General features: G+C 40.5%; 2 protein-coding genes and 2 long non-coding RNA genes across 4 annotated transcripts in view; 2 read left to right on the top strand and 2 right to left on the bottom strand.

Annotated features, from left to right (window-relative positions):
- Positions 1-2,173, top strand: part of itsn2a (intersectin 2a) — a 33,538-nt gene extending 31,365 nt beyond the window's left edge. Inside the window, exons 35-40 of the mRNA XM_072441572.1 lie at positions 343-555; positions 945-1,066; positions 1,138-1,220; positions 1,307-1,390; positions 1,470-1,643; positions 1,722-2,173. Coding sequence (XP_072297673.1) covers positions 343-555; positions 945-1,066; positions 1,138-1,220; positions 1,307-1,390; positions 1,470-1,643; positions 1,722-1,873 — 828 coding nt within the window. The 3' untranslated portion in view covers positions 1,874-2,173. The remainder of the gene's footprint in view (positions 1-342; positions 556-944; positions 1,067-1,137; positions 1,221-1,306; positions 1,391-1,469; positions 1,644-1,721) is intronic.
- A 361-nt stretch (positions 2,174-2,534) lies between these two features.
- Positions 2,535-3,089, bottom strand: LOC140365153 (uncharacterized). Its single transcript, XR_011927814.1, has 3 exons — positions 3,004-3,089; positions 2,650-2,707; positions 2,535-2,553 (listed from the first exon to the last, which is right to left on the bottom strand). It is a non-coding gene; the product is annotated as an uncharacterized lncRNA (long non-coding RNA).
- Positions 3,090-5,288: 2,199 nt separating this feature from the next.
- LOC140356536 (uncharacterized) lies at positions 5,289-6,245 on the top strand. The gene is made up of 2 exons (XR_011926076.1): positions 5,289-5,506; positions 6,113-6,245. It is a non-coding gene; the product is annotated as an uncharacterized lncRNA (long non-coding RNA).
- A 572-nt stretch (positions 6,246-6,817) lies between these two features.
- gnpat2 (glyceronephosphate O-acyltransferase 2) lies at positions 6,818-13,018 on the bottom strand. The gene is made up of 16 exons (XM_072441552.1): positions 12,934-13,018; positions 12,445-12,627; positions 11,670-11,846; positions 11,465-11,594; positions 11,256-11,383; positions 11,100-11,175; positions 10,891-11,042; positions 9,796-9,926; positions 9,483-9,724; positions 8,273-8,530; positions 8,116-8,195; positions 7,717-7,857; positions 7,552-7,651; positions 7,373-7,466; positions 7,236-7,297; positions 6,818-7,139 (listed from the first exon to the last, which is right to left on the bottom strand). Exons 1-16 carry the CDS (start codon positions 12,943-12,945, stop codon positions 7,087-7,089), a joined length of 2,019 nt encoding a protein of 672 aa, XP_072297653.1. The 5' UTR covers positions 12,946-13,018; the 3' UTR covers positions 6,818-7,086.
- Positions 13,019-13,021: the final 3 nt, after the last annotated feature.

Raw genomic sequence — 13,021 nt, 5'->3', positions numbered from 1 at the left:
AGCAAATCATAATCCTCTATAAACGTATAGTGTAAAATTGAGCTGGAATTCTATGTATGATTTTGCTGTTTAAGTGAGATAAATAAAAGTGACTTTTTTGTGAGTTGCAAGTTTTGAGACTGTCAGCACAATTAAGCAAAAGTGAAATTATTTCTTCACAATAGATAGGTGTCATTATACAAATCCTAAAGCTAAGTTTCAACATTTGTGGATTGTGCAATAAGCTATTTATACCCCATATTTGCCCTTCAATATGCCTGTTCTATAACAGAGCTAGGAACCTGTAGCAGCTTCTTAAGTTTAAAGTACTTGACACACACTTTGCTTCTGTCCACATCTTAGCACTTGGTCTTCAACTCCTTGACAAACTGCCTGGGGCCCCGAAAGCTGCTGCACAGTGGTCGTTTGTCCAAAACCAAGAGCAGCCGAGAGCTGTGGGCTTTTCTCTTCAATGACTTCCTCTTGCTCACACACACCGCCAAACCATTCTCATCTTCAGGACAAGACAAGCTGTTCAGCCCCAAGACGAGCATCCAGCTCAAGATGTACAAAACGGTAACAAATCAACTCAATTTATTTTCCACTGTATCACGTATATGCATGCATAAACACATACATATGCATATTACACATATACATACACACACATGCATACATACACATAGTCACAATATACAATACACGCACACTTGATGAAATGAATTGGGTTTCTTTCATCTTTTTAGCATTTGTTTGCTGAATAATGAAATACATTTTACCAATTTGGTTTGATTGAGATATTCATTGGAACTCAAATGGCTTTTTTTTTATTAAAATGAATTAATAATAATAATGATGTATTAATAATAATTATAATAATACAAATAATAATAGCAATAACATCAGGACTTCACTCATCCTCTTTTGAATAAATAGCGACCATAATCACCTTTTCCTGATTTCAGCCTTTGTTCCTGAATGAGGTTTTGGTGAAAATGCCTCCAGATCCTTCCAGTGACGAGCCAATATTTCATGTATCCCACGTTGATCGAGTCTACACACTTAAAACTGAGACTCTAAATGAGAGGTAATCTTATCATTAAACATAACAATAATAGATACATTGCAGTGCAGTTACAGTTTGATGTTTTACTTTAGGGCAACGTGGGTCCAAAAAATCAAAGCAGCATCTGAGCATTTTATCGAGACGGAGAAGAAAAAAAGAGAGAAAGCTTATCAAGGTAGAGTTATAGCCGTCTAAACTGACATTGTTTTAATGATTATTTTCACATTGCGTTACATTTGAACCTACGCTGTCTGTTTCCAGCACGTTCTCTTAAATCCAGTGGTATCGGGCGGCTGCTGGTGACTGTCACTGAAGCGCAAGAACTCAAGGCCTGCAAGCCAAACGGTAAACTCCTTCGTTTTGAAGTGGATTTTTAACTAAATACAGCATATATTGTTTGTGTTCTACTTGCAAAAATCTTCAGGTAAGAGCAATCCCTACTGCGAGCTGACTATGGGGGCTCAGTGCTACACCTCTCGCCCAGTGAACGACACACTCAACCCCAAATGGAACTTCAACTGCCAGTTCTTCATCAAAGACGTGTACCAGGACGTCTTGTGTATCACCGTGTTCGAGAAGGACCAGTTCTCCCCGGACGGTCAGTAAGGCCTTTTCTGCGGATGGGAATGATGTGTACGGGAACAGAAAAGTTTACTTGTGACTCACTCTCCGTCAGACTTCCTGGGTCGCACCGAAGTCCCCGTGGCCACCATCAAGAAAGAGATGGAGAGCAAAGGAGCCGCAAACCGTCGCCTTCTGCTGCATGAGGTTCCCACTGGAGAGGTGTCGGTCAAACTGGACCTGCAGCTTTACGAGCCCACCAAATGAAACACGCTTTTAATTCATTACGTTTTATTAGACGCTTTTCAAATCACTGCCAAAATCAAACACTCCGACGTGACTGCCCGGGCTCAACTATCGGAACTATAATAATGTCTCGTAAATGTGCCTTAAGATTACTGTATTTTTATTTTATCATTTTTTTTTGGGGGGGGGGGGGTTAGAGTTAATTCTATTATGACAAACACACACTTTCATGTTTCATTTCATTCATGTTGTGTTGCATGCTATTGTACGGTGTAAAAGAAATGTCTAATGCCATTAAAGTTCAGAAATGGCAACCAACTATTTCTCATTCCATGCAGCTTCAGTAAACCGAAACAATCGTTGAGGTAGTTTTCAGATATGATGACAGTAGAATTTGCTATATATCGTATGACTCCTATCTCCTGCTGTCTTTACTGTGTGTCACGGGAGCTCTTCCAGCCTGGAGGAGACGCACTGTTATGTCTTTCTTGACCAATCCTCCACAGAGTCAGTGTAAAATGAATGCCTGCTCAGCGCTCTCCTCACAGCTTGGTTTTCTGTTGGTGTTTTCGTAAAGGTTGAGGCAGAATAACTGGTCGGAGTCCTGGCTCGAGCGCCGGGTGTGGCAGAGCTGCTAGAAAACAGGGAGGACTGAAAACGATGAGGCAGCTTTTCCTCTTCTCTGCTGCTGTTTTTAGAATCTAGTGGAAAGAAGCAAGTCACGTAAGCCTATTAATAAGTGTCAGTATAATTTATCTATTATTTGTCAGTATAATAGATTTATTTGACTTGATTACCTGTTTTGAGATAGTTAGACGTCCACACTTCTTTAGGTGCAGTTTTTATTTCTGCCAACTGGAAAAATAATGTCCCCTTTGTTAATCTAGAATTATTTTTAAGACAATGATAATACTGCATTTTTCAGCCTTTAATTATTTGCATTTTATTCTGACTGACCATTTGGACGAAAATGCATCGGTTAAGTTATCAGAAGTTAAATGCCAAAAATGTCGTATTACTTTTATTATCCTTTCATATCAAGAATTAGATGTTATTAAGTTCATTACTGCATTTCACTTTTACAAATGCTGCTGACCGAGATGACCAGACAATACAATTTACAACAAAACAAACAAATAACAACAACTTACCTTTACATAATACCTGGATTTTTTCGGCTGGTGTAAAAATGGATCATACTCCTTTGTGTTGAAGGTGTCGAGAAACACATAACCCTGAAAGACAATGTTTAAAAGGGACTTTGGAAGAGAAGAGAAACACTTAGATAGCAGAGCAGTAGGTCATGCCTTGCTGTTGCAGTGCTGGAGGTATTGACTGTATAGGCTCTGGCGCCTCTTGATCTCTGCTGCCCCACAGCTGGACACGACCAGGTTCAGTTGTTTTTGAAGAGGTAACCACAGACGCTCTGTCCAGTGTTTGTGAATCAGCTCCCGTCGCCTCAACTCCGCTCTCTCATGATGATTTAAAACATCTTCCAACTCCTGCCCGGATTCAAAAATCAATTTAACAAATCAAAATGTGACTCTTTTCAAATCTCACCTTTACAAAACCCTTTTCCGTGTTCAGCAGTTGGTCCATAGTCTCTTTCATCTGCTGTTTTTCAATCTCCATTTTGGCCTGAAACGTTTGCCAAGTTATTTTTAAATAATTAAAAAAAATATATAAATGACTTATGTGTAGTACCTGGAGCCGTCTGATGGAGGGGCAAGAGTGCCTTTCTAGATTGAGGGGTTGTGTGGGTCTTGCAGATTTATGGGCCTCATTCAAACCTTCTCTCTTAGATTTGTTTTTACTGGAGTTCTCTGGCATCACACTTGGCTGAGAAGGACTTCTTATAACGGCTTCCTCAGTTTGTGAATCATCATCATCGTCATCAATCATCATATTATTCTGAAAGGACAATAAGTAAACATGCTGAGAGTCAGATGTTGTACAATATTCTAAACATAGTGTATAATAGTCATAGTCATAGCAATAACTGTATTTGTAATTCTACTTTAACTTATATTATTGATTGCTATTTCTACTATCATGCCAGCTCGGTTCACAAATACCTTCATCTACAAATGGTACACCCTCATTGTAAAGAAATGAGTTTTTTCACACCTTAGTTTAGTATAAATCCTACTTCTTAATGCAACATCAGTTTGTTATATCATTCTAAAATGAAAATAAACATGTTAAAAGTAGGATTCTTTACAATATATAGGGTATATAAATACTTGATGTAGCAGTAATTACAGTTATTTAAAACTACTTTAACCAATTACTTGTATTATTGATAGCTACAACTGTTACTTTATTATTTCATATACACTTTATTTGGTGTTTTGCTTGAGTTTAAAAGTACATATTAGTTTAGTCACACCTCTAGTGTTTTTCTTTCCACAATGCAGAATATATAGTGTGACATTAAACATCAGAATACATAGATCAAATCTTGATGTGTTGAGCATAAATCCTCATAAATCCTAGCTTGAATGAAACAGTCCAGACACGATTGTGCTGCTGAACTTAGGGACACAAAGGCCAACACTACAGGCCATGACAGATCACATTCTCACATGGAAACCTGAGCCTCTCGTGACGCACATAGAGCGTGTTTGACTGCGCTCTAACATGGCAACTGTGATTACACATGAGGATATTCACTCATTTTTACAATAAGGTCTTTTTTTACAATGTATTTTTTGTTTTCTCCACATTTGTCATTCCACCTGATCTGCTCCAGTAACTAATGAATGAGACAGTCCATAACCTGACACTGTCTGACTGCCTGTTGTGTCCATAGGCTGAGACATGACTGACAGCACAGAGACAATATATAACTGTCCCAGATATCAATATTGACAAACTGTCCGTGCAAAGTCTCAAAGCCATGCCTAGAGGATGTAGCCAGCATTCACAGATAAACAATCATTGTGTGAAGAACAATGCACTGAAGAGCAAGCTGGTGTTCAAGTTAAGAAAAGCAACTTACCTGAGAAGTGAACAGGCCCTGGTGGATAGAGGTGATGACACATTCTGGACCAATTCTCTTCTTGGGAGACATTTTCTCCTTTAAAAGTTACAGAGTTTGAGAATAAAAAAACAGCTTGTGTGAGTTTGTGCAGCTGGTGGTGGAAAAGGAGAGTCTGCTGCAGGTGTAACTGCCAGCAGGAGTTGCGTTGCCATGGCGACACGTACGCCAAACCAAGACCAAGACGCAGACGTAATAGACTGTGATTATAAATTATTATTGGATATTATCATTTTAACTGACAGAATACATAAATGCAGTTGAATACAGTATTGTGTCATGGGCTACACAAATATAACTTCACTGCGGCATATGCAGCACAAAGCAGGTTTCCACTAAAACTGGTATTAGCCCAGACCACTTGATGAAACAGTGGCACTTTCAATTTGTTGTGCAGAGGTCATTTGAATAGCCCGACACCTGCCGAGAGAGCCGTGTTCTTAATGATCAGGCTATTAGCAGTGTTAAGGCAGGACATGGGCAGAGCTCAGCTCAGCTCTTCACTGCCTTCTTCTCTCCGCGGCTGAGCCCGGGACAATTGGGAGACTTCATGGATTGGTGGACTTCCCTGGCAGCCTGTATTGCTCTTCTATGGATGGTCTGCTTCATAGACGGTAAGACAACTCCTCACATAGGTGCAATAATGTGGAGCATATAGATTTCAACGCACAATATATTGGCTATATTGTCTGTAAACTATTAACCATTTAGTCTTAGAATGAGTTTGAAAAAATGAATATGTGTCCATGAATAAATATATATATATATATATATATATATATATATATATATATATATATATATATATATATATATATATATATATATATATATATATATATATATATATATATATATATATATATATATATATATATATATATATATTCAGGGACACATATTCATATATGTGCCTACTTGTGGGAACACCACTTGGTACTTTCACTTGCGTAAAAGTCCAATCATTAACGTTGAAAAGTCTGGATTCAGACATAAAGCAGGTTAAAAATTACATCAACCCCTTAACTTACATTTAAAACAAACATTTGTAGCCTATGGTCAGTCCATATGTCATTTTACACAGATTTGCGTATCTGCTTGGTACGGGACACCCTCACGTCAGCAGGAGTAACTCTAATCTGTCTGTTTGTAATGATCGGTGACATTTGGCACGGCTTTAAACCGGCCCATAGCTGACAGTTTGACCCTCTTATCTCCAGGCAACGCGGTGCTTGAGCTGCGGTTGCTCTTCCACGCGCTCACCAAAGCCGCTTGTCACCTGTACCTGGCCCTGCTCCCGCTGCGCAGAGCCGCCGCACACTTCTACGACTGTGCGCGACACCTGCTCCACCATGCCCAGCACCACCATGCCCAGCACCACCATGCCCAGCACCACCATGCCCAGCACCACCAGTCCCAGCACGACCAGTCCCACCCGGCGGGACCTCTGCACCACGGCAAGCCTCTGGCCAAGACGGGCACGCTGCACTTTCTGGAGGGCGTGTGCGTGGTGTGTGAGACCGTGCCCAACCTGATGGGCGCAGCGCTCAGCCTGGGCTCGGCCTTCTGCCACATGATGCAGGGGGCCTTCTACGTCCTGGCGGCCACGCTGCGCACCATTCAGCTCAATCTGTTCTCTCAAATGAACGGTGAAAAGGAGCGATGGGACAAAGACCGCATACGAGCCAAAGAAAATGAGAAAAAGCTCAACTCTAAAGTGCTGGAATATATCTCGGTGTTTTGTCAAGATCCCGTCAGTGCTCTGCGAATCAAAGTTGACGTGCCACCTGTTTATAGATGATGTTTGTGACCTTCAGTTCAGTACAAGCTCTGTAACTGGCACTGGGTGGTCTTTTGCTACTGGCAGTGGAGCAGAGCTTTTGCAGGTGCTGAATGTCATTTTTCACACACTAAAATGAATGATATAAAGGTGCGTTTTGTTACATACGTTTATTAAAATACAAAATCAATGTCTCGATATAATTTTGTATCACATGTTATGTCACATTCATTTAGCAACTACACAGACCCATCAAAGGTCAATGTTTTAGAGGATTTGGCACTGTGGACATTGTCTGCAGCAGTCTGTCCCCTGAGAGTCTGTCCTGAAAGGGAAAGAGGGGGAATAAACAGGGTCATGTTGGGGTAAGTGGGCTGTAGACTGATGCTGTACAAGGACATATTCCTGCAAAGACTAGAGCTTTGAATAAGGTGTCCCATGGAGGAACTGGGGAGGGATCTTTCCGTCTGCAGAAAGAGAAGATAAAAGGCAGTATGTGGTTAGTTTCTCCAAGGCAAAGGTCCGTAAGACAACACGATGCACATAATGACACAATGACTTACAAAGAATGTCATTCATTCTTTTGACCGCTGCTTTGTCCACTTGGTATTTATTGTCTTTTGACCTGAAATCAAAACCCACACACATTTCATCGTGCTGAAGATGAATGCACATTTATGGGGGATAGACTAATACTCACCGACTCAATTTGGTCAAAACCCCCAAAGCGCGTAATGCAGACAGGACATTTTTCTGCGAGTCCGACGACAGGGCTTCGTAAGTTTGGAGATCGCCTACACACAACGCAAATAAACAAATGTTGACTATGATAGTCAGCTCCATGTATAAATGTAGGCGTAAGGTCAGTTTCAGCTTTACCAGAGACGATGAGCTTCATGACAAATCCTCGTACAGTGGGATGCAACTGCTTTTCTGAGATGCTGTTTGGTTCATGTTCAGTGAGGAAATCAAGCATTGCCTGGGCATGGAAAATATGTTTATTAAATAGAGTAGATACAGTATAATAACACATGTATCCATTACCTGATATGACTGAATAAAAGGTTGTAGAAGAGCGCAGAGGAAGGACACTAGCTCCTGTCCAGCATCTGTCACTGTCACTTCATCTGAACTGATATGAACGGCTCCAACGTCATTCATTAACAAACATGCCTCCTCAAAATCCTAAACAGAAAACAGTGTTATTATTAATGTAAGAAACTGCTTCCAAATGTGCTGTTCTTTGCAAATTAATTTAGTTTTAGTTCAGAATGCAAAACCACCAATCTATGTAGACTATGTCATTATAACATCCACTTAAATGCAGTTTTTTTAATTAAGCTTTATTATATTTAACTCTATTTTCCAGTTAAAACCCAAAGTAAACATATTTTCAATGCTAAATCATGTGTTGTTGATGATGTTAAAGTAATTCGAAGTTACCTGAGATGATTTTTCAGGCACAAATACAAATTCAGTGGAAAAAATGTCCTTCAAGAAGCAAAAAAATGCAAAAAGCTCATCTGTTTGAGGAGAAAAGAGACAAGTAGACACACAAAAAGCATGTCACGTGTGAGATGCTTGAAGGCGACAAACTCACCTCTCCGTGTGCTCTCCGTGACTCGAACGGCGGTTGCGAGCATGGCGGGGCGAAGGAAAACGTGCAGCGACTGATTCCTGTACGACGCCAACATGAGCACTGACGCCGCCGTCCTGTTCACGTCCTCCTCCGCACTGATCAGATGTTTCCTCACGGGCGTCTCCTCCCGGATCAGACGGACCCTTTCCCCCTGACGAGCGACTATGGAGTGATGAAGGGCCACCATCGACCACAGCACGTCTTGGTCTGACACTTGCTCTGAGAAATATTACAAAAAACACAGAAAAAATAATCAAGATTTAAAGGTTTTTCCCTACATAAGTGAATTATAACAGTGTATAAGGTCACGTGAATGAGCGTTTGCACATGTAAAGTCTGTAAGGGTCCTCTCAGGTGAGTTGCTAGAACCACAATAATCCGCTGAACATCTCTTAAGTGAATCTGATGCTTGTGCCAAAACAAAGTCACTTAATCTGTCTGACCTTTCTCGCACGCTTACCAAGATGCCTTAACGGTCTGGACCCTGGTGGGGGGAAACCTGCAGTGTGTGACGACAGTGCAGCGCCAGGACCCGTCTCCATGAGAAATCTGGATGGATCATATTGTGCCTATTTTGAGCAAGTCGATTCTTACCATAATTCAGACTTATATTAGGCCGCATTCGTTAGAGATTTCTTTCGATTACAGTAAATCGGCAGAAAAGAAATCTGAGACATGAATGAGGCTTATCCCGATCTAGTAAATATTATATTAAATTGTCAGCACTCTCTCAGCAGTCTCTTTTTCTGCCCTATACGCAAAATATAGTAGTTTCAGTTGTTAAATTGAACATATTGAGTTTATTCCTGTCCTTGGCTATCACATGTTTTACTAGTTTAATAAATTAAAAAAACTGCAAATGCTCAATTTTGGGATTAAAGTTCACTTTCTCCATTAAAATATAGCCCCTCCAAACAATCTAACCAACATCTGCAGTTAATTTCATCATTAGTGACCATGTTAGGCCAGTAATGCATTAAACAAACGCCCTCTACTGGTCACTGGTCAGTAATGGAACATAATATTGGTCAAATGCAAAACCACTACGGAGTATGAGGGCCAACCAAAAAAAAAAAAAAAGCAACTTTGAATATTCAGACAAAAATTACATGCTTGTTCTTCAGGTCATCATTGTGAATTATATTTTGCATGAAAAATGAAACACTTTTACCTGGCCAATGGAGACGAGCCCCGAATCGTAGTGCCAACTTCTTAAGCCAAAGAGTTTTGTCTTTGAGCTCACTCCAGATCATGCCCTTTTCTGTCAGTGTTGATGTAGGACACTGAAGTAACACACAGGCCATTAGGGACCAGGGGCTTATGCATGACCCCTGCTCCTGACTCCTGACTATGAAGGGGGCCAGCCAATTCACACACGCCTGGACGTCTGGACTGGGCACTTGTGGCAAGTCCCTATCAAAGAAATGATAAATTAAATTATTAAAGTTAATAAGCGTTACTTGGTGACACATGCTCTAACTTGCTTTGGAGTGAGGTTGTATTGGCAGCGGTTTATCTTGCCCTGGCACAGTTCTCTGACCGACAATGGGCGACCAAAGTTCACATACATGCAGCCATAATCTTCTTGTAGCACTTTGGTGGCCTTGAACAGACCCTGAGGAAGAAAAAAGAATTATAACTATGGTATGTGGTAAATCCATGCTGACATACTTGAAAAAGCCATATTACATTTATACAAGTTATTAGTAATAAACCATAACATATGTAGATCATTATTTTAAATTATGTGCACTATAAACCACAAAATTGACTTGATTTTCCAAAGTGCAGAACTGATTCTCTGATGCTGGCTCCACATTTCACCACAGCAAGCAGCAGATTTGCATTTATGTTTTTGGTTAATTTTGAGAAATGGCTCCACTGCAAATAATTACTTTTGACTCTTTGTGTGTGAACTGGAGACTATATTTTTCAATGAATCTCAAAATGCAGGACAGTCCAAGAGTCCAACCTGCATGAATCATTAAAATGACATTCTAGATAATGTAATGATGATTAATATAGGTTGTTTTAACATAAAAATGTCCCCTTTAAAATATATTTTATGTTCGACAAAACCAGAACTGTATTTGTAGTTGCCTAATCCAAGCAAATGGCTTTATAATTATTATAATAATTGTAATGTGTATAGCGCCTATAAAACAGTGTTTATAAAGTGTTTGACAAAAAATGAAATACAGCAAAGTACAAAATATGATGTAGGATTTAGAAAAAGCTGAAAGAAGAAGAGAGTATATAGAAAGTAAATATTCTATTAAAGTGAGTTTTAAGAAGTGAATTAAAGGATTAAATTGATTATGCCTTATCTCTTCAAGCAGGTCGTTCCAAAGCTGAGGAGCCCGGACATAGAGGGCCCCTCGTCCGGAGTCTCAACTGGCACAGAGTTAAAAGAGGAATGTAACTTGGTGCTCGACCTAAACGAGCTTTAAATCAATCAGTAAAATCAAGACATAAGGAGCCAGCGCAGGGACGCTATGAAATGAAATGTCGTCTTCTGTTATGACCAGTGGGAAGAAGAGGGGAGTTTTTACGTGTATAAAGCTGCAAAGTAAACATACCGTTGTGGTTTCTTTAGGTTTGGGGATGCCCAGTAGCTCATGGGCGAGCAGGGATTCCTCCAGCACCCGGTCATAGCTGATACTTATGGGCACGAGAGTGATATCAAACACTTCCCCTTTAAAAAAAGGCTCCAACACCATGTGCATCATACCTGCAAACAAATACATCAACAGGAATATACTAGTACCAGCGTTACAAAAATACTCACCTAGTTTGGGAGGCACCGACTTTAACGTGCGACTTCTCAACCCTTCCACAAAGAACTCAAGCGGTGCGAATCCAGTCTACAAAGAACACATATTTTTACTGTGCAATATACAGTATGTAGTGGTCCAAGGGGGTTTTTTCCTTATTTTTGTCGTACCCTGACAATCGTTTTGACATACTCCGTTAGAACAGCCCAGTAAAGTTTATCAGAGCCGATTGAGCGTCTGATGAAGAAAGCACCGCAACGACGTATTATCTCTCCCACGAGCTTCATCCCAGCAAGAGCTTCAGAGTCCAAAAACACCAAAAGAAGTTAATTATATAGACATTTGTAAATAATAAATGTGGATTTATTTAGATACTTGCGAAGTCCAGCGGCAATGACCGGCAAAGGGATGTCGTAGGTGAAAAGTACGTAGGAAATGATCAGGAAGTCCATGTAGCTCCTATGAGTGGGCATTAAGACGACGGGACTCTCCTGGACGGCCTGTTGGAGCTGTAACACAGGGAAGCAAAAACATAAGCTCGTGTGCATGTGCTACTTTAAAAACACTGTAACGTTGAGCCGAACCGCGTTAAGTCCTTCCATGTTGACGTAAATGTGAGCGTATAATCGTTTGATCACTTTGCTCAAAGTGAAGCCCATCAGTCTGATGAAACCAAGCTGCAGGTTTTGAGACATTTCCTCCAGAAGCAGGCGGGCGTCCTCCCTGACCTCCTCCGTGGACAAGCTGGACTCTCTGGCGATCTGCGAAGACATTTAGTCTTATTACCTTTTGTGGCCCAGTCTGTGTCTAGTGTTTGTGGTGTAAGAAGATCAAGAAGACACAGTATGCATTTTTAACAGGTAATTAATAAATAGTCATTATTATTATTTACATTTTGTTCACATTGAAACTCAACTAAAACAATAGAAACTTGAATAACCCACTAACCCTTGAATGTTTTGAATAATCACAAATGTAGAGAAGTGGATAGGGGGTAGGTGAAAACACACATTTTCTGAGCACTCCAGTATGCGTGACAAAACAGGATTATTCAAACTTCAAAATACATTGATAACTGAGCTAATGATGTGGGAACACAGTTAAAACATAGTCAAAACTAATCTTTATTTTACACAGTAGCCTATGTGTTCCCTTTAAAACAGGTTTGACAAAGATGTAGGGTCAACAAAGTCAGTAAAATTGCAGGTTTTGTGGGGTGTTTTTCTCTCTGCTACAATCAGGATCTTTACAAAGCAGTAGAACTTGTGAACTGGCAACAGGTGATGAACGTAGTAATAAAATATAAACTTGTCGTATTGATTTTGCCATCGTTTAGACACATCTTAAACGACACTTTACCTCTTTGAATACATACTGCAGATACTGGGACTCCAGTGTTTTCTTGCTGAGATCAGGGGCTGAGCAGGGGGCCCTTTCTTTGTAAGGCTGTGGGCTAAAGGTCCTCAGGGCATGACCCAGGTCCCCACTGCGTCTTATCTCCTCCAAAATGTCCACCAGCTCCACATTGGCACAATTTGTGTACTAGAAAACACAAAACATACTCAAAAATATATCCAAGAGATTATGTATGTACAAAAGTGAAGTAAGTATTGGAATGTGAGTGTTACTAATTCATAAAACATTAAGGCAACATTATGTCAAAGTGCAAGAGCGTTCTTCTTATCGAAAAGAAGCCCACTGCAACTAAACTAGGCCAAGGTTTAGTGCAATGACGAAATAGGACTTTGCTGCCAGGTTTTGACACTTTGTAGTTCGGTTGCACCCCAAAAGTTGACGCTGCTGTGGTAGTTCGTTCATCAGGTCGAGTGCGCGTCTAAAGTTTCTTACCGTGCTCGTCATGGTTTGTCGGTGCGAGCGCAGATCTGCAGGTGCTTTTCCTCTTTCCCTGCGCGAAACCCGTGCGCGAAACTGCGGT

This window comes from Eucyclogobius newberryi, unplaced genomic scaffold (assembly GCF_026437365.1).
Source record: "Eucyclogobius newberryi isolate DKJ021-1_F unplaced genomic scaffold, fEucNew1.0.hap1 SCAF_1, whole genome shotgun sequence".
NCBI lineage: Eukaryota > Metazoa > Chordata > Actinopteri > Gobiiformes > Gobiidae > Eucyclogobius > Eucyclogobius newberryi.
This window is presented reverse-complemented; position numbering and strand designations above follow the sequence as displayed.